Genomic DNA, 25,130 nt, shown 5'->3' with positions numbered 1-25,130 from the left:
TACACCACTGTGACAAGTTAATTAGTTACTACCCATCCTAAACGATTTATTGCCTGTTGAAAAGGAAGTGTGATATATTTATTGGAGGATTAAAGAAACAACAAGGGATTAAGAAAACATAGACATGACATGTTTGTAAAACGATCTGCCAATAAACTTTCAAACTTGTACCTCACTAATAGACTGTAAGAATCAATAATTGTACAGTTATACATTAATCCTGCATAGCAATGTCCATGCTCTCCACGAGATCCTCGTGGGTATAACTGTAAGTGACGTCACACAGTGTGACTCTGATCTGAAGCCGATAGAATGTGTTTATTCAGTTCAATGCATGTATAAAATGGTGTTTTAATTAACTTGATGAAGGATTTACACTTATAGGCGTAATAAATAAGTTTATGACCATTGATTACTACGTATAAATTAATAAGTGGTAAAATGCAAACATGAAGAAAAAAGGCAGGTTAAACAAATATGTAAATAAAATGTAAAAATGGTAATTTTCTATGTATTCGGACAGCGAAAAAAATAAATAATTTAAGGTGTCCGAACTCTTAGGTGAATTACAGTACTAAACAACAGGCCCTGTACAAAAGACTGCAGAGGTGCAAACCATGCTTTAAATAATGTTCGGAAGAACTACAATAGAAGTTAAAATTAAATGTCCAAAGCTGACAATGAGGCAGTATAAAATTGACTGTCTATTTTGTGCAATGAGGCAGCGGCTCCATGGCCTAGTCGTAACACACTTGACTATCAATCCAGGGGTTGCGGGTTCGATTCCCCGCCGCACCAGTAAAAGGATACTACCAGGTAATTGTCTTCCAGAGTAGCTCTAAACAGGTTAACATTATGTCTATCCAAACCTAAAATGTCTAACAATCTTATCGGAAAACTAATAGGGGCAGGGTGCATTGTTTTGACACACCCCTTTGACCATTTCCCCTATCATTATTAATAAGGCTGGGATTATTTTTTTTAATAATGGGGGGGGGGGAGGGGCGTTATCAAAGGTGTGTCAAAACAATGCACCCTGCCCCTGTGAGAAAACTAGGCGAAATAAGGTTAGACCACCTGCAAAGCGGCATTGCCAACATGCATTGTTTAACTGAGGAACACGTTTAATATGCTTTGGTTTATTTGCAAACAGTATTCACGGACAAAAAATATCTTTTTATAAATGAAATCAAAACAACTAAATAGTTCATGCGATGATAAATACTTAAATGTACCATAAATAAATCCAAATCGCAGCTGAATTATTATTGGTGCGCCATATTGGATTCTGATGCTGCATTACTGGCTCCCTGCCCAAAGAACGTTGGAACCAATCCAATAATGCAAAATCAAAGCGTTCAAGGTGATTTGAGAACGGGGTTTGAGGACGTTAAGTCTGTATGTCGAAATACTGAATTTTTGAACAGTGCCGTGTTTTTAATGTCGAGCCCGCTTGCGATGAGCGAGACATAGTTGTCACAATGGCGATTCCGTGTATGTGAGTGCATGAGTGCGCCCGTCTGGACCGTAAATTTGCCGTCCGGGCTGTACTTGTATACTTGGTGGCCGTATATATCTTGACCGTGCATTATAGGCTTTTAAAAAAAAACGGTCAATACTAAAAGGCTGACCAAATGGCTGCCCATATAGATATAGAGGGAAAAGGCTGACCAGGCCTGACCAGGAAAATAAAATAGAATTGAAAAGATGTTTTTAATAAAAAGAATAACTTTTCTGCTTTAATAAGTATACATTCATTTAGAGTATTGTATTTGTATATGTCTTTTTTTTTAAAATGAGTTAAGAAATCGTGATGTTACAGTATACTGTATTGATATCGAATAATTCAATTATTCAAGTCGATGCGATACATTTTATTTCATTATTTTATTAAATTATCAATTTATAGATAACAATTGATATAAATATGTACAGCTTTGCATAACTTTGTATAGATCTGTAAATATGAGTAATTGAAATAAACAAAACAAACCCCTCAAGTAAAGTGACTTTCATGGTAGCAATTGCACGGGTTTGGTGAATGTGTGAGAAGTTTACACGATATTATTAAAGTTGTTCCTTGTTAAAACTTATCGTAATTGGCGTAATTAAGTCAATTCAATATTTAAATAATTAATATAATTATGGACTTTGCTAGAAAAAGTTATGTTTACAACTTGTGAAAAATTGTTCTACTTCAAACAAACATATTAAAGGTGTTTGAAGTTTGCCCATTCCTAATTGATCAAATTTAATTAGAAGATTAATCTCTTTAATCTGTTGTATAGTCTTGTTTTATTCGTGAATAACAAATACAAGATATGCAAACTGTTGTTCGTGAGCAACAATCTTTTCCATTATGATTAATCAAGCGAGAAATTGTCACTAAGTGACAATAAAACTGCCACGAGGAGCAATTAGCGCCCCGGGTGTGAAATCGATGTACTATATTTGGTATGAAATTGTATTGTTTTGGGTACTAATGTTGAATTAGTGAACGATTCATTTTTCATAAATGAAGCTAAAAGACTATTTAAATCATGTTCAAATTACTTGATAATGTTTCAAAAGACCCACTCTTATGCAATCTATATAATTTTAATGGATGTTGATTAATACATCTATGTTACAATAGAAGGATACAGTTGATCATTTGTGAAACTTAATCTTATCTTTTCGCTGACTAACACGGTCAGCCTGTATTTGTTATTTTATTCGCTGACTATCACGGTCCGCCTTTTTCGAAACTTTAACTAACAAGGATAGTAGATAGTATATGTTGTTTAATTCGGAAAGAAAATATTTAAAAAGGTAATGTTAATACATGTATGATATAATAGAAGGATACAGTTGATCATTTGTGAAACTTAATGACATAATGTAATTGGAAACATGTATTTCTTATCGCTGACCAACCTGGTCAGCCTTTTTCGAGCACTTACATAGCGTAATATCTTATCGCTGACCAACACGGTCAGCCTGTATTTGTTATGTTATTCGCTGACTATCACGGTCCGCCTTTTTCAAACTCTAACTAACAACGATAGTAGATAGTAGATGTTTTTTAATTCGGAAAGAAAATATTTAAAAAGTAATGTTAATACATGTATGATATAATAGAAGGATACAGTTGATCATTTGTGAAACTTAATGACATATGAGCATAAGAATAAAACTTATTTAATCGACAGCATGGGAAACGAACGACGTGATGATAGAATTATTCCGGATGGGCTAAAAATTCAACTATCGCAGATTTATGGGAAAATGAAGACTGTCTGAATATCGTTGTACCTACAGTCCAAAAACAAGACAATGCAATAGATTGTGGCTTATATGCCATTTATATAACCAATCAATAAATAAATCAATCAATCAATGGATACTTTTTCTTACAAAAACGTTACGAAAAGTCATCCATCTTCAACTAAACGCTCTTATAATTTATAATATATTAATAATATATCAATTATTATAATAAAAATAGTACACAGAAATAAATAAAACAACAAAAAAATAATAAAATATTTAAAAAAAATCCATTCTCATTTTTCTGGTCAGCCTTTTCTGGCCTGGTCAGCCTTTTCCCTCTATATCTATATTGGCAGCCATTTGGTCAGCCTTTTAGCACGACCAAAAAAAAACTTGCATTAAAGGTGTACCATGGTGAGTAAGCGTAACAAAAAGATTAAGGTCACACTTAGAGGTCAAAAGTCAAAATACATGTAGTACTGTTGATAGGACTGTTCTGGACTTAGCTTTACTCGGGCAGTATATCTTTATCTTTATTCTGTGTTGCAATTGCATGGAAGAACATTATCTCGGTGTAAATGCTCTTTCAACGTACTCGATATGTCGCCGTTTGGTGTCTTTTTGAATTAATCAACAATTCAACATATATGTATATTTGTATACCCCCTTTGTAAACAGTGATATTTTCATATTTCTCATGCACAGCTTGATCAAGTCCTTCAACACTGTTACTATGTGATTTTTACTATCGTTAAGTACGTCGTGAAGTGATTTCTGTGAATCTGATTTTAATGAGATTGCGTACGTGTATCAAATTCTGCATGTTCTATTTTGCAGCTGATGTTAATTTGTTATATATTATATATATATATATCTGTCCGGTTCTATCCGTCCTCATTTCGTATCAGCACCATAACCCAGTCACTGGAAAGGAACGATTTAAAAAAAATATATAACTTGGCACAACACATGTTTTAACATCGAGCCGACAACCAGAGCGCATTATCCCGCCACGTACCGTCCAGAACAAGGTATCACATATGGGTTAAAACACACATAATATATACACGGACCTACAAACCTTATAGGTTCGTGATATATATAACCATTTTTCGTTTTCGCCTCGTAACTCGTTGAAAAAAAACAATCAATGGAAGGATTTTGGATTGATTTGATATAAAAAAAAATACATTATCGATAAGAACGTTGTTTACATATGAATGAAGAGCATTTGCATATTTTTAACTTTGAATATGTTCCTAACAACATGCATTTTGCTTTCTGTGGATATATTGTCATATTATTTGTTTTGCACCACTCCGATAGACTGTTTAGATTTATTTGCAACGTTTATATTTCTTGCGCTTTTGCGTGGTTTGAAAAAAGTGTAGCATCATCCGCATATAGTTCAATTAAAGTAGTTTCTATTTAATGGAATTCTCGCTGAAATTGTATAATTTCTATTTATGTAAAAGAATTTCGTGATTAACTAAATCAAATGCTTTACGTAGATCAAGAAAGAGGGAATCTTCATGTACACATTGATCGTTGCATACTCCATCAAGTCTTTATCAATGCTGTGTGACACGAATGCTTTTCTCGAAAAACAGATCTCGAAATTTGTGCATTTTATCCGTATTTTGTAAATATGTTTTAATTTGATTTGCCAACTGTCGTTCATTTTATTGGACAAGCTTAGAATAATTGAAATAGGTATATAAATATTTGGTCCTTTGCGGTCAGAAGATGTACAAATGGGTAAAACCTAAGCCTCCTTTAGCGAATCTAGAAAAAAAATCCTAACCGCATGCTAATATAAATGATTGACGTTAGTGAAAAAGCAATACAATTACCGCACTGTTTCACGATATAAACCATTGCCTATGCCATTAAGTATATAGCCTTTGACGTATTTTACTTGTCAGTATCGGTATTACATCCATCGTGGACAAATAGTATGTGTATATATGCGCTTGGCGTCAGTAAGCTTGATAATGAATCACCATTATCTTTACAATGCGCTACCGTCACAGACTTATCATGTTTATATATGATAAGAAAAGCGTTACGTAATAAGGGCGGCTCGTTGGTCTAGGGGTATGATTCTCGCTTTGGGTGCGAGAGATCCCGGATTAAAATCCCGGACGAGCCAATAATGTTTTATTTGATTTGTGTTTGCAGATATTGCCATCTTTGGCGTGTAGGTGGATAATGTCGGGCAAGCTCAGTGTAACAACCAGTGGTTTAAGTTTGTTTTAATTAACCACGAACACGTTTTGTTCTTAACCAAGTGTGCTGCAGCGAAATACCATGTTGTACGTTGTACGAAGTAGTGTTTACGTGAGATAAAGTTAAGATTTTGAAATCATTCTGTCCGATAATATCGAACAGGGAAAGTAGCAAGCGACGGTTTCGAAATGCTAAACGCATGCCTTTCCAACCCTTTCCGCAATGCATAGCAGGAATGTTTTTAGCACAGTCGAACAATGTAGGAAGTTTAAATGTATAATTGTCTGACTAGGTAACAGATCGTCAACGGTCTTATGTCGCACTAACTGGACCGCAGTATTACACCAAAACATAAGTGGAATCTCAATCTCAGTCTCAACTCATTTTTTATTATTTATTTTTTAAATGTTTCCGTCAATTTTCGGAAAAAGATAATTTAAATATAAGCACGAAATGTAATTGATTTCTACTCATTGAATTTGAGCAAATGCTCATGCATATTCTAGTTCTTGCCTTGGGTATTTTTCTTTCGATTATCTACAAAATTTTAAACTCCTATTATTGTCAATTTTGTTTTACAAACATCGGCAACACAATCCGTTGCATGAAGCCATAAATTATTGCAATACCTAGTGGTCCGGGAATTAGGTGACCGGGATCATATCGTGAAATACTGTGGACAAATAAGTTGAGATTGAGAATCGATTTCAGTATTTTTTATTATTGATGGCCTGGCAAACTCGCTGTCTCAGTGCTGCTGTTTTGCGCCACACATGTTTGTCACGAACACTGGCTCACGGCACTAGTTAAAGGCCTAGTTTAATCCTCCTATAAGTGACACCCCCCCCCCCCCCCCCCCCCCCCCCAAAAAAAAAAAAATAATAACAATAAAAAAAAATCAAAAAAAATTTGTGTATAGTACACAACTTCTTTGTATTGATCTTTATATAATTGCATATTTGTCTTATCAGATCTCTGATCTGAGTAACCTGCTGTGCAGTTTTCGAGGTTTTAGTTTTGAGTGTGTCGACTTTCCAATAGACCATAATCCTTTGCGGCATGGTGACTTCCGGTTTATTTCCGGGTTATGACGAAGTACAATAACAGCGATAAATACGGACAAATTATCATTCCAGGTTTGTTATAATTTATTTATTTTTATTAGATTTGTCATTTTAATGAGTTTATATTACATTATTGTGATATTATTTGAATGTCATGAGCTATAAATCGCTTGACTGTTTACTTGGACAGTTAGTTCTGGTGGGTGGGGTAGAAGGTTCAGAAAAGACTGCAGTTACTATTCTTATTGGAGTATTATAAACAACAAATTCTCATCTGTTCTAAAACATTTGTTTTGAAAATTAACACAAATAATACATTAGTCTGTTTTACTATCTGACAGTCATAATCTAATGAGGAATCTGTATGTACATTACCAGGTAATACTCTTATGAATGAACATAAATAAATCATCATCAATATAAATTATGATATCTATACTGCTGTGTGTATTTTATTACTATGTAATAAACATTTTACTTAGAGTAATTATGTCATGCTGTCACCTTTGTAGTCTTCTGAATGATTTGTTATTTTCAAATATTATGATGGCCACCGGACTAGTCGCATACCCCCAGGCCTGGAATTAAATCGGTGTCCAGATTGTCTTAAAACCCATTCATAAATAAGTCTGAGAGTAACTTACTTGTCTTAAAACCCATTCATAAATAAGTCTGAGAGTAACTTACTTTTTTATAAAAATATGCTTTTTATGTTCCGTTCCTTTCTTTACAGATATGATTCAAATATGCTGATGTTACCTTCTGAGATCATTACTTTCAATGAAGAACATCACTACAATTGGTTGGGCTGCTAGATTGGTAGCAACGTGATGGACAGCTAGTACCTGACATGCTATTGTTGGTTTGGCATCTATTGCTTACTGGGCCGCTATATTGGATGGACCATACGTGTTGGTTGAACAATTATAAATGGTTGGACTGGAAGTGTTGGTTGGACCACGAGTGTTGTTTGGACTGCTTGTTGGACAGAATGTGTGATAGACAACTAGTGTTATTTGAATCACTGTTGGCCTTTGAAGTTGGGTCATATTGGTTTGATTCCCATTGCTAGTACTTGTTGGATCTCTTTTGTTGGTTGAACTGTTATTTTTTGACTGTTATTATTGATATTCATACATGTATAATATGTTAAGTGCTTAGTATTCAACACTTATTATTATTATTGTTATCATAAGAAATATTATTATTCAAAAATCATATAAATATATAAAATTAAATATTTTTTTATGTCCTTGTACTTTAGTTATGTTTTACATTTACAATGTGCATCATAATGTTTTATTATATGAACAACTCTTTTTATAGATATTTAAATAAACATTAATTCTGTACAACCATTTTTTGTTTCTTTTGCTACAATTTGTATGATAGTGTCAGACATTTTCTACAGAAATGATAAATTTGTCATAAAAAAAGCACAGCAAAAAAAATCAGAGCTCATGGTAACTTCTTTAAATGCTGATTCTCATCAAAATGAATAAGTTGAATTGCATCATTGAATGTATGATTCTTCATTAAATTTGATGAGATCTCCTGCCAATTGACCTTTAGGGACATGCACCTTTAAAACTGCAATCTTACAGATTTACTGATTTTGATATCATTGCCTTCAATTCAGTCAGTCATATAAGATGATTCACAAAATAACAGATCTCAGTTGTTTGAAACACTGTCAAAAGACTCCATTTTCTTAAAGCGTTAGAAACGCTATTGAACCATAAATATATCCATTTTCAAAGATACGTACAAATGTTATCTGATCTTCTATCAGCAATCTTTTATCACTGGTTTTCAGACATTTTTTTGTCAAAACGGTCAAGATAATTCTGTAAAAATGTTTTATGATCTTCCATCAGCAATCTTATATCACTGGTTTTCAGACATTTTTTTGTCAAAATGGTCAGTCTGAGAATGCAGCTTTAAACTTGAGCACTGTATTTACAAACTGTATTTACAATGATGAACATGACATGAGCCTATTGTTTCTGGAAATTTGCATGTGTACCAAGTTTCATTTAAATCTCAAGGCTGTTTGAATTTGGGCCAAGAAAATATTCGGCCTACAGTACTGCGCTAACGACACCTAGGCTTATTGACTATAACAATACTAAAGTAACATGATAGGAAAAAGCTCGAACCAAGGGCTGCCAGAAAAAGCACGGTGCTCCTACAAACTAAGTTAACCGGGTGGCTAGTTATTGCCCACAAATGTTAACTCGATTTTATGTCTTTTTAATATTAACCATGGGAGTTTACACAGTCATTGGAATAAAAAGATGATAGACAATCATATTAATAACAACGGTATTTTTTACAATTTAATAATAACATTAAACATGATAACAATAAATTGTCCTTGGTATGCAATAATCCCTTTAAAGGTTCATTTGCCAAGGGTTAAAAAAACACATCTTGCTTCTTTTTGAAAAATCTCTTGTTCGACTGTTATCGGCTATAAAGTGTTGTTTCACATCCTGTGTCATAATTTTAAGTTCTACATGTCTACTTTTTGTACCAAACATTTAAATTTATGTCACTTGTGTGCATTTCTTTAGTCCTTGCAGTCAAGGAAAGTTTTCATTCATATTGACACACTTCATTTATTTTATCTCTGTTCTTGAACCGATTCCGTCTCTTGTGTTTTGCACAAATTTTTCTTGTAAAACCACTGATATAGCAGGTGCTATCAGATCAATGGTATCAACTGCCTACTCCTGTTGAGCATCAACTTGGCGGAATCAAACATCCAGAATGGACATCTCTGAAATAAAATAAATAGTTTTAACATCATCCAACTGTTTAATCTGTGAGAGTGCAGCTTTAATCAGCTTTAATATCAGTCAGATATTTAAATAGTTACAATTTACTAGTACAATATTAATAAGCTTTTATTTTAAGACCTGCATATTTGTTTACATACAGCACAGCAGTCAGTATTTAAATGCCCTTCTTAATCACATTTAAGCTTCATTTACTTGACTGTTTTGAAGTTGCAGATTTTAACAATTTCACACTAATTGCAACATATCATTCATTTAATTTAATAACAAACTCAACAAACCACAATTGAATGCATACTTTATAACAACCAATATGTATTTGAAGTCTTTGAGAACTACTATGAAAGTCTTTACCATTATATTTGTTATTTTACCCCACCCACTTAAATGTGTATTGAAGTTGGGTATAAACGTCAAAAACTTCATTGACATTTACAAAAAACGGTAGATATTTATAGACGAATGTATAACCTGATGTTCCTAACATGTTTTACTCACCTATCGATCTATTTTGCCAAGTATGCTCTTCCTTTCACTCGTATCGATAACTAGGAAATTGAATGCGGAAATAAACCGGAAGTCACCTTTGTCGCAAAGCATTATGGGCTTCTGGAATAAGGCTATTTTGAATCTTGCCGGAGAAAGCCGAGTTGTAAGGGTTGACGCCCATGTGATTCGCGCATGCGCTTTGTTTAATATTCGTCACGTATTCGGTTACTAGGCGTAAAAATTAAATACAGTATGGATTTTGATAAACGACAGTGCGGATTTAGGCAGGTGCGTGTTTACACTTTACGTCATTGATATCTGTGTAAAGCACATGAGTACACCACAGCGAACAAAAATGCTGGTTTGTAAAACATTGGAAGAGGCTTTAAGGAAAATCCAGGAGCTGGAAATGCAAGATAATTTGTGCCTGACTCTAGTACGAAGAATTTTGGGAAGACGGTATTAAATATTTCCATAATTTTATGCATTATTTAACTATTGATGCTTGCAAATCATTTTTTTCAGCAAAGCACATCCATTTCACATAGTCCAAATAATTGTACGTTGACAGATTTTTTTTAGATTTTTGATATGGCAAATCCTTCACGTACAAATTGTTTAGTATCAAAAGTGGGTAGTTGTTCCGATCAGGATTCCGGGTTAAAGCATATAGCGTCTATAAAATATCATAAAAACAAGAAATATTACCAGATAATGTTATTTTATATTAGTTCCGTACGCACACAAAAAATATCCAACTTATAATTATGAGTTTGACGGCTTTTCTTCATTTCATTCTGTCAAAACGTAACGATATATACATGAAGGGCACCTGCAAGGCTTCAGGGCACAGTTTTAAATCGCTCGGAACATTTCGGCCATGGCCGAGTTGTTACGATTGTATAACGAGGTCTATCTCGAAGCTTTGTCGGAGGAGGCCGAGTTATTACGATTGTATCGAGTTGTTCCGCTTCGCATAATTGTTATCTGTGTCAGTCAACTTTCGTTTTATTAGAAAGGTAAACAACTTGTTTTAATGCATTAAATGCTTGTTTAGTGCAAAATAACATTTCACTTACATGGCAAAATATGAATTTAACTCTTTATGATCAATTTCAACCATAAAATAATTCACTTAAAACAATTTCAATATTTTTAAAACACCCCCGTTTTTTGCACATTCCCGTTTAGACGTTAGGGATTGGAAGAATCCCGTATAACACGTCTATTATTTTAGACTACCATTTCACAGTGATTTGGTGGGAATTAGCTGAATTTTGACCTTTACAAAATTTAGTGACATTTAACCTAAACTAACCTTAACAAGTTAAACAAATGACAATTGGCTTTATAATGGTAGTCCTAGCTGGGCCTCATGTTCTACAGCACTGTAGTTTATCAAATGACCATATATCTTTATACTAGTGATCGAAGCTCGGGGACACGTTCTAGAGCACTGTAGTTTATGAAATGACCATACATGTGTATCTTTTATACAGGTAGTCATAGCTGGGGGACACATTCTAAAGCACTAGTTTATCAAATGACCATATATCTTTATACAGGTAGTCATAGCTCGGGGACACGTTCTAAAGCACTGTAGTTTATCAAATGACCATATATCTCCATACTGGTAGTCATAGCTTTGGGACACTTTCTAAAGCACTGTAGTTTATCAAATGACCATATATCTTTATACAGGTATTCATAGCTGTGGGACACGTTCTAAAGCACTGTAGTTTATCAAATGACCATATATCTTTATACTAGTAGTCATAGCTGGGGGACACGTTCTAAAGCACTGTAGTTTATCAAATGACCATATATCTTTATACAGGTAGTAATAGCTTTGGGACACGTTCTAAAGCACTGTAGTTTATCAAATGACCATATATCTTTTAACAGGTAGTCATAGCTCGGGGACACGTTCTAAAGCACTGTAGTTTATCAAAAGACCATATATCTTTATACAGGTAGTCATAGCTCGGGGACACATTCTAAAGCACTGTAGTTTATCAAATGACCATATATCTTTATACTGGTAGTAATAGCATTGGGACACGTTCTAAAGCACTGTAGTTTATCAAATGACAATATATCTTTATACTGGTGATCATAGGTGGGGGACACGTTCTAAAGCACTGTAGATTATCAAATGACCATATATCTTTATACAGGTAGTCATAGCTTGGGGACACGTTCTAAAGCACTGTAGTTTATCAAATGACCATATATCTTTATACTGGTAGTAATAGCTTTGGGACACGTTCTAAAGCACTGTAGTTTATCAAATGACCATATATCTTTATACAGGTAGTCATAGCTGGGGGACACGTTCTAAAGCACTGTAGTTTATCAAATGACCATATATCTTTATACAGGTAGTAATAGCTTTGGGACACATTCTAAAGCACTGTAGTTTATCAAAAGACCATATATCTTTATACTGGTGATCATAGGTGGGGGACACGTTCTAAAGCACTGTAGATTATCAAATGACCATATATCTTTATACTGGTGATCATAGGTGGGGGACACGTTCTAAAGCACTGTAGTTTATCAAATGACCATATACCGTTATACTGGTAGTAATAGCTTTGGGACACGTTCTAAAGCACTGTAGATTATCAAATGACCATATATCTTTATACAGGTAGTCATATTTTGGGGACACGTTCTAAAGCACTGTAGTTTATCAAATGACCATATATCTTTATACTGGTAGTAATAGCTTTGGGACACGTTCTAAAGCACTGTAGTTTATCAAATGACCATATATCTTTATACAGGTAGTCATAGCTGGGGGACACATTCTAAAGCACTGTAGTTTATCAAATGACCATATATCTTTATACAGGTAGTCATAGCTGGGGGACACGTTCTAAAGCACTGTAGTTTATCAAATGACCATATATCTTTATACTGGTAGTCATAGCTTGGGGACACGTTCTAAAGCACTGTAGTTTATCAAATGACCATATATCTTTATACTGGTAGTAATAGCTTTGGGACACTTTCTAAAGCACTGTAGTTTATCAAATGACCATATATCTTTATACTGGTAGTAATAGCTTTGGGACACGTTCTAAAGCACTGTAGTTTATCAAATGACCATATATCTTTATACAGGTAGTCATAGCTTGGGGACACGTTCTAAAGCACTGTAGTTTATCAAATGACCATATATCTTTATACAGGTAGTCATAGCTTGGGGACACGTTCTAAAGCACTGTAGTTTATCAAATGACAATATATCTTTATACTGGTGATCATAGGTGGGGGACACGTTCTAAAGCACTGTAGTTTATCAAATGACCATATATCTTTATACAGGTAGTCATATTTTGGGGACACGTTCTAAAGCACTGTAGTTTATCAAATGACCATATATCTTTATACAGGTAGTCATAGCTTGGGGACACGTTCTAAAGCACTGTAGTTTATCAAATGACCATATATCTTTATACTGGTAGTCATAGCTTGGGGACACTTTCTAATGCACTGTAGTTTATCAAATGACAATATATCTTTATACTGGTAGTAATAGCTTTGGGACACGTTCTAAAGCACTGTAGTTTATCAAATGACCATATATCTTTATACAGGTAGTCATAGCTTGGGGACATGTTCTAAAGCACTGTAGATTATCAAATGACCATATATCTTTATACAGGTAGTCATAGCTTGGGGACACGTTCTAAAGCACTGTAGTTTATCAAATGACCATATACCGTTATACTGGTAGTAATAGCTTTGGGACACGTTCTAAAGCACTGTAGATTATCAAATGACCATATATCTTTATACAGGTAGTCATATTTTGGGGACACGTTCTAAAGCACTGTAGTGTATCAAATGACCATATATCTTTATACTGGTAGTAATAGCTTTGGGACACGTTCTAAAGCACTGTAGTTTATCAAATGACCATATATCTTTATACAGGTAGTAATAGCTTTGGGACACATTCTAAAGCACTGTAGTTTATCAAATGACCATATATCTTTATACAGGTAGTCATAGCTGGGGGACACGTTCTAAAGCACTGTAGTTTATCAAATGACCATATATCTTTATACTGGTAGTCATAGCTTGGGGACACGTTCTAAAGCACTGTAGTTTATCAAATGACCATATATCGTTATACTGGTAGTAATAGCTTTGGGACACGTTCTAAAGCACTGTAGTTTATCAAATGACCATATATCTTTATACTGGTAGTAATAGCTTTGGGACACGTTCTAAAGCACTGTAGTTTATCAAATGACCATATATCTTTATACAGGTAGTCATAGCTTGGGGACACGTTCTAAAGCACTGTAGTTTATCAAATGACCATATATCTTTATACAGGTAGTCATAGCTTGGGGACACGTTCTAAAGCACTGTAGTTTATCAAATGACCATATACCGTTATACTGGTAGTAATAGCTTTGGGACATGTTCTAAAGCACTGTAGATTATCAAATGACCATATATCTTTATACAGGTAGTCATAGCTTGGGAACATGTTCTAAAGCACTGTAGTTTATCAAATGACAATATATCTTTATACTGGTGATCATAGCTTTGGGACACGTTCTAAAGCACTGTATCTATACTTAACACTGGTGGATATGACAGGAAGTATGTTGTCTTCAGCTGTGTTCTTATTCCACTGACCATACACATTTATATTAGAGATTTTGACTGGACTTTACCTTAAAAGCTCTGTTTTTAGCTCACCTGTCACGTAGTGACAAGGTGAGCTTTTGTGATCACTCTTCGTCCGTCGTCCGTCCGTCCGTCCGTTCACAATTGCTTGTGAACACAATAGAGGTCACAATTTTGACCTAATCTTTATGAAACTTGGTCAGACTGATCATCTCTATAAAATCTAGGTCAAGTTCGATATTGGGTCATCTGGGGTCAAAAACTAGGTCACTAGGTCAATTAGTAGAAAAACCTTGTGAACACAATAGAGGTCACAATTTTAGCCTAATCTCAATGCAACTTGGTCAGAATGGTCATCTCTATAAAATCTAGGTCAAGTTCGATATTGGGTCATCCGCGGTCAATAATTAGGTCACTAGGTCAATTAGTAGAAAAACCTTGTGAACACAATAGAGGTCACAATTTTAGCCTAATCTCAATGCAACTTGGTCAGAATGATCATCTCTATAAAATGTAGGTCAAGTTCGATATTGGGTCATCCGCGGTCAACAACTAGGTCACTAGGTCAATTAGTACAAAAACCTTGTGAACACAATAGAGGTCACAATTTTAGCCTAATCTCAATGCAACTTGGTCAGAATAATCATCTCTATAAAATCTAGGTCAAGTTCGATATTGGGTCATCCGCAGTCAATAACTAGGTCACTAGGTCAATTATTAGAAAAACCTTGTGAACACAACAGAGGTCACAATTTTGACCTAATCTTTATGAAACTTGGTCAGACTGATCATCTCTATGAAATCTAGGTCAAGTTCGATATTGGGTCATCTGGGGTCAAAAACTAGGTCAGTAGGTCAATTAGTAGAAATACCTTGTGAACACATTAGAGGTCACAATTTTAGCCTAATCTCAATGCAACTTGGTCAGAATGATCATCTCTATAAAATCTAGGTCAAGTTCGATATTGGGTCATCCGCGGTCAATAACTAGGTCACTAGGTCAGTTAGTAGAAAAACCTTGTGAACACAATAGAGGTCACAATTTTAGCCTAATCTCAATGCAAATTGGTCAGAATGATCATCGCTGTAAAATGTAGGTCAAGTTTGATATTGGGTCATTCACGGTCAATAACTAGGTCACTAGGTCAATTAGTACAAAAACCTTGTGAACACAATAGAGGTCACAATTTTAGCCTAATCTCAATGCAACTTGGTCAGAATGATCATCTCTATAAAATCTGGGTCATGTTCGATATTGGGTCATCCGCGGTCAATAACTAGGTCACTAGGTCAATTAGTAGAAAAACCTTGTGAACACAATAGAGGTCACAATTTTAGGCTAATCTTAATGCAACTTGGTCAGAATGATCATCCCTATAAAATCTGGGTCAAGTTCGATGTTGGGTCATACGCAGTCAATAACTAGGTCACTAGGTCAATTATTAGAAAAACCTTGTGAACAAAATAGAGGTCACAATTTTAGCCTTATCTTAATGAAACTTGGTCAGAATGATCATCTTAACATAAGCTAGGTCAAGTTCCATATTGGGTCAACCCAGGTCAAAAACTAGGTCACTAGGTCAATTAGTAGAAAAACCTTGTGAACACAATAGAGGTCACAACTTTAGCCTTATCTCAATGCAACTTGGTCAGAATGATCATCTCTATAAAATGTAGGTCAAGTTCGATATTGGGTCATCCGCGGTCAACAACTAGGTCACTAGGTCAATTAGTACAAAAACCTTGTGAACACAATAGAGGTCACAATTTTAGCCTAATCTCAATGCAAGTTGGTCAGAATAATCATCTCTATAAAATCTAGGTCAAGTTCGATATTGGGTAATCCGCAGTCAATAACTAGGTCACTAGGTCAATTATTAGAAAAACCTTGTGAACACAACAGAGGTCACAATTTTGACCTAATCTTTATGAAACTTGGTCAGACTGATCATCTCTATGAAATCTAGGTCAAGTTCGATATTGGGTCATCTGGGGTCAAAAACTAGGTCAGTAGGTCAATTAGTAGAAATACCTTGTGAACACATTAGAGGTCACAATTTTAGCCTAATCTCAATGCAACTTGGTCAGAATGATCATCTCTATAAAATTTAGGTCAAGTTCGATATTGGGTCATCCGCGGTCAATAACTAGGTCACTAGGTCAATTAGTAGAAAAACCTTGTGAACACAATAGAGGTCACAACTTAAGCCTAATCTAAATGTAACTTGGTCAGAATGATCATCTCTATAAAATCTAGGTCAAGTTCGATATTGGGTCATTTACCGTCAATAACTAGGTCAATAGGTCAATTAGTAGAAAAACCTTGTGAACACAATAGAGGTCACAATTTTAGCCTAATGTTAATGCAACTTGGTCAGAATGATCATCTCTATAAAATCTGGGTCATGTTCGATATTGGGTCATCCGTAGTCAATAACTAGGTCACTAGGTCAGATATTAGAAAAACCTTATGAACACAATAGAGGTCACAATTTTAGCCTAATCTTAATGCAACTTGGTCAGAATGATCATTTCTATAACATCTAGGTCAAGTTCGACATTGGTCCATCCGCGGTCAATAACTAGGTCACTAGGTCAATTAGTAAAAAAACCTTGTGAACACAATAGAGATCACAATTTTAGCCTAATCTTAATGAAACTTGGACAGAATGATCATCTTAACATAAGCTAGGTCAGGTTCGATATTGGGTCAACCCGGGTCAAAAACTAGGTCACTAGGTCAATTAGTAGAAAAACCATGTGAACACAATAGAGGTCACAATTTTAGCGTAATCTTAATGCAACTTGGTCAAAAGGATCCTCTGTATAAAATCTAGGTCAAGTTCGAGGTAGATGATTGCTGTCACTGTCATGATGTGCATCCTGCAGTGCCTGATGAGGGTGGAGATGCCCTTACAGATCCACTGGGGTCTGTGCCTGTGGTTGCTACTGCAGCTGGGCCATCTGGTTTGGGTGCAGATGAGCTTTCTAGCCCATCTGTGCAGGGTACTTTGAGAAAACAGATGGAGGTCAATACCCGCCTCTCTAAGCTCTAAGAGCCATCTGTGCCTTGTGATTTGCCTTATGAGTGCACAGGTGAGCGATACAGGGCCATCATGGCCCTCTTGTTTAATTAAATTCTCTTACCATATATCTCTATAAAGGTGACTTTCTCATGCACTGTAGGTCAATTGACAGATGTTCATTTTTTTTAGATTTGGCCTAAAAAGACCTGTAGCAGTTAACAAGCTATTAGATGCACAATAGCACAAAATGACCACCACCACTATCACCCTAAAGTGTGTGCTTGGTGTCTGTCTACACGTGCTTGCTTCTGGAATGTTGAAGAACAAACTGTGTTGAAACGCCAACTGGTAAGACTGTGCTTTGTGTTTGTAATTTTGTATGATAAGACATTTATTGTTTCCGCCAGGCCTAAAGGAAATGTCTATGAACAAGTACAGGTCTATACACAAGTACAAGATTGAAATATAAACAACGATTTAAAGAGTATTGAGTTGATGAGTGAGAACAAAAATAATATACCCATGTACATTTACATGTTCAATAAATAGTGCATCTCATACTCTGAATAATAATTCATATTGCTATTAGGAGTTGATCATGGACCTTTGCCGCCCTTCATCCAGAGCCTTCCACAGAGATGGCAGATATATCGCTGCCTGGACCAACAGTTGAGTCCATGATATCAGTAGCAGCCATGAAAACATCTACAGAATTACATCTGCCTATTAATGGATACATTCTGCACCACTTCCATGTGTAAGAATAAAACTTTCCAAGTCCTCAGCATAAGCATTTCTGTATTTAAAACTAAAAATAATTAAAAAAATAAATAAATATAGTTTTAAATAATTATATACAGGCAAAGTAAATTATATAATTTGTTTCATGAATGTGTTTTTTTTTAATTGCTGTTAAAGCAACAGTGTGCACCAGATGATCAATTTGCAAGATTATTAAGTTTAGCAGTTATTTCATATTTTTCCATTCAAAAAGATTACTGGGTATGTCTATCTAGTAGAATTCATTTCTTATGCGTGATTGGCTAGTCTATGTTATCACATGATATTACCAAGTTAGGTGTATAGCTTTAATATACCACTTGATTGAAGTAAGCCTTCGTAGCACAGTTGATACAACACTGGACTTCAATTTTGGTGACACATTTTTTTTTACATGTTTGTACTTTTTTTACAATTATGACATAAAAGCGTAACACATTCTATTAAATAATTGTCCTGAGATATGTTACAGAAAAAAAACTTTTTTAGTGCCAGTCTGGTGTACAGTCCCTTTAAGGTCTTATACCGTACTTGTAGACTTATTGTTTATGATAGTCTGTTAAATCATTTTATTGTATATGGGCAACATTTTATGTAACATCACTTTATGTAAAAAAAATTATAAAAAGTCACTGTGAATATAAACAGTTTTCAAATATGTACATTAAAATTGCAGGCTGTCAGTTTGAAACGTCTCTACTCTGACAGAAGGAAGGGAATGAATCCCCAGGATTGTTCCTCAGGAAAATCTCTTCAACAGGCTGTTGTCAGTTTGCATGCTCTTTGGATGGAATTACCCTACCTCGGCTTGCAGAGAATCTGTGATATAAAAGACCTCTTTTGTGCTGCATTGTGTCATTGATTTATTGACCTTAAAGATATTTTATATGTATCATGCCACTATTGTAAAAACAAATGGGCATATGTTTTAGCATATGTTTTCAAACAGACACATTTATATTTCAAACAGACACATTTATATTTTTGAATAACTTGAAAATACATTTTGTAGGTTGACTTCACACCATGAAACATTTATGGTAGGTTATATTTGACCAGAACATGACAAGTATTGTTTTTGGTCGAAGGTGAAGGTAATGGCAAACAGTGGTTATTCTGCACAATGACCCTTGAATTCTTTGACCTAGGACCATTAATATTTAGTGATTGATAATCAGTCCAACTCATATGTGAAAGGGACATGATGAAATTGAGCAAGAGCTTATTAGCATTGCAAATTATTATTTGTGCATTTTTAGCTCGACTATTCGAAGAATAGGTGGGCTATACTATCGTTAACAATTCTGCGTTAAAGTTTTCATTTTATGTAATAAAATCAAGAGTTTTTATCCAATGGTAATCAAACTTGGTCAGACTATTTGTTGGCATGTTATCTTGAAGATATATGAATATGGGTCATCCCTGGTCAAATTCTAGGTCACTAGGTCACATCTTAGAGAAAATATTTACATGTCCTAAATTCAACATTTTTTTCATATCTTTATGAAACTTGGTCAGAATATTTGTCTGCATACTATCTTGAAAGTTTTTTAATATGGGCCATCTCGGTTCACATTCTAGGTCACTAGGTCAAATCTTAGGAAAATCATTCCACATCATAAATTGAACAATTTTTATACGCCCATCTTACGATGGCCGTATTATGGGAACACCCATGGCGGGCGGGCGGTCGGCGCCACAATGTTGTCCGCTCTCTTACTTGAACATTTCTCATCCAATTTCCACCAAACTTCATGGAAGTGTTTGTTGGTGAAATATCTAGGTCAAGTTCGATAACCAGCCAAATCGCTCTAGGCACTCCAGAGTTATGGCCCCCTGAATTTGTCAAAATTGGGCGGCTCCACAATGTTGTCCGCTCTCTAACTTGAACATTTCTCATCCAATTTCCACCAAACTTCATGAAAGTGTTTGTTGGTGAAATATCTAGGTCAAGTTCGATAACCAGCCAAATCGCTTTAGGCACTCAAGAGTTATGGCCCCCTGAATTTGTCAAAATTGGCCATTTTAGCTTTGTCCGCTCTCTAACTTGATCATTTCTCATCCAATTTCCACCAAACGTCATGAAAGTGTTTGTTGGTGAAATATCTCGGTCAAGTTCAATAACCAGCCAAATCGCTTTAGGCACTCCAGAGTTATGGCCCCCTGAATTTGTCAAAATTGTCCATTTTAGCTCTGTCCGCTCTCTAACTTGAACATTTCTCATCCAATTTCCACCAAACTTCATGAAAGTGTTTGTTGGTGAAATATCTAGGTCAAGTTCGATAACCAGCCTAATCGCTTTAGGCACTCCAGAGTTATGGCCCCCTGAATTTATCAAAATTGGCCATTTTAGCTTTGTCTACTCTCAAACTTGAACAGTTTTTATCCGAATTTCACCAAACTTGCTACTATAAATGTTTGTTGGTATATATTCTTGGCAAAGTTCTATAACCAGCCAGGCTCTTCAGGATTATGGCCCTTGAATTGGTCAAAATTTGCCATTTTTGCTTTGTCCACTGTCCAATTTGAACAGTTATCATCTGATCTTCACCAAACTTGCTGAAAATATTTGTTGGTAAAATAAATCGGTCAAGTATGATAATCAGCCAAATGCCCCGAAGCACTTCAGGATTACTGCCCTTGCCATTTAAGCTTTGTCTACTCTCTAGCTTGAACAATTCTCATCTGACCTTCACCAAACTTGCTGAAAATGTTTGTAGCTATAAAATCTTTACCAAGAATGTTTGCCGGTATAAATGCTTTGCCTCAAAGGGCCAATGTGACAGTAAGTTGTCTTAGAATCCAAGAAATTATTGATGGGCGTATTTTGTGAGTGTCACTCTTGTTGTCAAATCTTTATGAAACTTGGTCAGAATATTTGTCTGCATAATATCTTAAAAGTTTAATAATATGGGTCATCCCCGGTCAAAACCTAGGTCACAAGGTCAAATCTTAGAAGAAAGAATTCCACAGTCATAAAAATTCATTAATTTTAGTCAAATCTTTTTTAAACTTGGTCTGAATATTTGTCTACATGTTGTCTTAATCATTTGTGAATATAGGTCACCTCAGATCAAAAACTAAGTCACTAGGTCAAATCTTAGGAAATACTTTCCTGATGTCATAAAAAAAAAATTATGCTTACCAAAGCTATCCATATCAGTTAATAACTAAATTCAATTGTTATTTTATAAACACACATCCCAATCATGAATTTCAGATCTAACCATATTTTTCAAAAATTTAAATTTTAATTAACTTTAAAAATATTTATGTACATGAAATCTTAGATGATAAAGTGTGTCATCTAGGGTCAAAAACTAGGTCTCTGGGACAGATCTTATTGGAAAAGCAAAATTAGGTTTGTCTGTCAATCATAGAAAACTTGTTTTTTTTTGCATTGCAGCATTTCTTGCTTAATTTTTATTTTGTCTCTTTATTGCATATTACCTTTATCATTATTGTATTCTTTTCTAAGACAAAGCGGCATACAGTTGAGAGCACTGCCCCATGACAGCTCTTGTATATCCTAAATAATACAATAGTGATATACCCTGATATAGGTAGTTTTGGTACATAATCACAGTGTTAATTTTAGCTTTACTGACCAAAGATCAGAATATCTAATGTGATTGTAATGTGTATGTATTATGTGCTTCCGAGCGCCTGTAAACAATTGCTTGTGAACACCATACAGTCTTTAGTTATGATTGTATCTCAAAAAAACAGTATTTAGATATCCAATAGCTCGGTTCCTTTCGAAAACCAGTCAGATCTGCCCATGCATGCCTAGATTATGGGCCTTGAACGTCTGTAAACAATTGCTTGTGAACATGATACAGTCTTCAGTTTTGATTGTATATAGATGAAACTTGTACAGTATTAAGATATCAATTAGTGCTTGGTTCCTTTTGAAAACCAGATCCGCCCATGCATGCCTAGTTTATGGGCCTCAAAAAATGCTATTTTTATGTAAGTCTATTTTTAGCCAAGTCTACATGAGCGAAGTCTATTTTTAGAAAAGTTTACATGTAAAGTCACAAATTCATGTGAAAAATTGTTTAAATTAGGCCCCTGGGGTCATTATTGGCCACGCCACTGGGTTCACAGGTTTGATATACTTAAATTGGGAAATGTTTGAAAATCTTTATGTCTGAAACAACTATGCAGACCCTTGTTATTTTGAATAGGGATTATTTTAGTGGTCTGCTACCAGGGTTGTTCAAATTATGCCCCTAGGGTCAAAACTGGCACTGCCCCCGGGGGTCACAAGTTTTTTAAGAACTATTTTCAAAATCTTCTTGTTTCAAACCACAATGCTCATATCTTTGATATTTGTTGTGGAGCATTATACATGTATGTACACAGTCTAGCAAAACAGTTGAAATTATGTGCCCTGGGCCGGGGCCAAAGCTGGCCCCATCCCTTTTGTCCTTTTAAAGCTACAAAAATGAAATTTTGACCAATAGTACAGTTTTGTAGCAAATTTTATTCTCCTCAGATGACCTTTACTTGGCACATATCAGAATACTAGTAGTTCATGCAACTAATCTGCTTACAACACTTTTAAGCTAACCCAAACACAAAACGTAAACAATATCTGGATTAAAAATAACCACATGAGCCATGCCAGTAGAGCATAGGCCCTCATGGGCCCCTTTTTTTTTTAGAAAAAAAAGCACACTGACCAACCCTATTTATTTTAGAGAAGTTAGCTTAAACTAAGAACTTTTTTACCTTACTTTTATATTAGATAGTGTATTACTAAGATTTTTGCTTAAAGCTCCATTTAAGGTAACTGTTCATCTCAAATGTAATAGCTTTGCCTTCAAACTTTTAAAAGTTCATTGAACCAGTGGGTTCATCAAGATGCATATCTGTAAATGTTTCTCCCTAATATGGGCTTTTATGTATGCAAACAGAACATTGAACAATTGCCTTTCTGTGTAAAGTAATCCCTGTCCAGAACAATTGTCAAATTGCTGTGTCAGCACTTGTTTGAATGGATTTATTTTATTTTCATATTATGATTTCAAATAAAGTATTTAAAAATGTTGATTTCTTGTATGAAGTGATTACTACAATCCTTATAACTAAGGTCAACAGGAAGCTTGAAAAAGTATCTGTTACATGTATTAAGGCATGATTAAAAGCATTTTTCCATTTTGCAAAAAGCAGATGGTTAATTTATACCACCTTCAGGTAGTCATGATGAACTCTTCAAAGATATCCCAGGTAAAGATAGTCATGATAAACTCTTTCAAGTTATCCCAGGTATGCATGGTCACCTCTTAAAAGATATCCCAGGTATTTATGATCAACTCTTCAAAGATATTCATGATCACCTCTTCAAAGATATCCCATGTAGTCATGATCAACTCTTCAAAGATATCCCAGGAAGTCATGATCAACTCTTCAAAGATATACCATGTTGTCATGATCAACTCTTCAAAGATATCCCAGGTAGTCATGATCAACTATTAAGATATTCATGATCACCTTTTCAAAGATATCCCAGTTATTTATGATCACCTCTACAAAGATATCTATCCCAGGTAGTCATGATCACCTCTTCAAAGGTATCCCAAACAGTTATGATCAACTCTTCAGAGATATCCATGGTAGTCATGATCAACTCTTCAAAGATATCCCAGGTATTCATGATCACCTCTTCAAAGACCTCCCAGGTAGTCCTGATCACCTCTTTAAAAATATCTCAGATATTTGCATGATCAACTCTTCAGAGATATCCCTGGTATTCATAATCAACTCTTCAAAGATATTCACGATCATCTCTTCAAAGACATCCCAGTTATTTATGATCAACTCTTCAAAGATATCCCAGGTAGTCATGATCACCTCTTCAAAGATTTCCCAGGTAGTCATGATCACCTCTTCAAAGATATCCCAGATATTCATAATCCCCTCTTCAAAGATATCCCAGGTAGTCATGATCAACTATTAAAAGATATCCCAGATATTCATGATCACCTCTAAAAGATATCCCAGGTAGTTATGATCCCCTCTTCAAAGATATCCCAGATATTCATGATCACCTCTAAAAGATATCCCAGGTAGTTATGATCCCCCATTCAAAGATATCCCAGGTAGTCATGATCCCCTCTTCAAAGATATCCCAGATATTCATGATCCCCTCTTCAAAGATATCCCAGGTAGTCATGATGAACTCTTAAAAGATAACCCAGGTAGTCATGATCAACTCTTTAAAGATTTCCCTTTGTAACCATGCAGTTGTTGTAAGCAGTATACTTTAAAGCCCCGGTCAAGGGGAGATCAATGCAAACTGAACATGGATGGTTTGTGTGGAAATGAGCCCACTTTTTTGGTAGAAAGTTCTATGTGATTAGTTAAACAATAGGTCAAATTGCGGATGATGTTAGCAAAATGATGCATGAAGTTAAATGACAGGCCATAGCTGTCAGACTTGAAAGGAAATTCACTTGGTGGTTTAAGCGTGAACAAAAGCCAAGATCAATCAATGCTTCAGACCCTTGATCTATGTATTCTAGCTGATTTGCAAACAAAAGTGTATAATAGTTACTGTGTACTTTTACAGAAGAATTAATTTGTGACACAGTTCACATAAGTTCCGCTTATGTTGATTTTTCCATGCAGATAAGTAACCATACTTGTATGAAAAATTATTTCTCAATTTCACCAAGCATAGAAAACTACCTACAATGGAAGTGTTTTTGTCACAGACTCAATCATGTCATCTAAAATCCACACAATTCTTTCATATTATTTCAATCTTCTCTTCAACTTTGGCCCATTTCAGATGAACTTTTTTCAAAGCACAGTAAAAAAGACCTTCA

At 35.0% G+C, this 25,130-nt stretch overlaps 1 protein-coding gene, 3 long non-coding RNA genes and 1 other non-coding gene across 5 annotated transcripts in view; 3 read left to right on the top strand and 2 right to left on the bottom strand.

Moving 5' to 3' along the window:
- The window catches only part of LOC128246866 (voltage-gated potassium channel subunit beta-2-like), a 51,393-nt gene extending 50,101 nt beyond the window's left edge, over positions 1-1,292 (bottom strand). Inside the window, exon 1 of the mRNA XM_052965360.1 lies at positions 1,236-1,292. Coding sequence (XP_052821320.1) covers positions 1,236-1,238 — 3 coding nt within the window. The 5' untranslated portion in view covers positions 1,239-1,292. The remainder of the gene's footprint in view (positions 1-1,235) is intronic.
- Positions 1,293-5,332: 4,040 nt separating this feature from the next.
- Trnap-ugg (transfer RNA proline (anticodon UGG)) lies at positions 5,333-5,404 on the top strand. The gene has a single exon. It is a non-coding gene; the product is annotated as a tRNA-Pro (tRNA).
- A 1,103-nt stretch (positions 5,405-6,507) lies between these two features.
- On the top strand, positions 6,508-7,801 carry LOC128203676 (uncharacterized). The gene is made up of 2 exons (XR_008256007.1): positions 6,508-6,617; positions 7,279-7,801. It is a non-coding gene; the product is annotated as an uncharacterized LOC128203676 (long non-coding RNA).
- Positions 7,802-8,871: 1,070 nt separating this feature from the next.
- Positions 8,872-9,982, bottom strand: LOC128203673 (uncharacterized). The gene is made up of 2 exons (XR_008256005.1): positions 9,845-9,982; positions 8,872-9,327 (listed from the first exon to the last, which is right to left on the bottom strand). It is a non-coding gene; the product is annotated as an uncharacterized LOC128203673 (long non-coding RNA).
- Positions 9,983-10,165: 183 nt separating this feature from the next.
- On the top strand, positions 10,166-23,350 carry LOC128203796 (uncharacterized). The gene is made up of 4 exons (XR_008256049.1): positions 10,166-10,294; positions 17,704-17,862; positions 18,104-18,271; positions 18,971-23,350. It is a non-coding gene; the product is annotated as an uncharacterized LOC128203796 (long non-coding RNA).
- Positions 23,351-25,130: the final 1,780 nt, after the last annotated feature.

This window comes from Mya arenaria, chromosome 9 (assembly GCF_026914265.1).
Source record: "Mya arenaria isolate MELC-2E11 chromosome 9, ASM2691426v1".
In the NCBI taxonomy this organism is placed as follows: Eukaryota; Metazoa; Mollusca; class Bivalvia; order Myida; family Myidae; genus Mya; species Mya arenaria.
The sequence above is the reverse complement of the archived record's forward strand: the minus strand, read 5'-3'. Positions and strand labels throughout refer to the sequence as shown.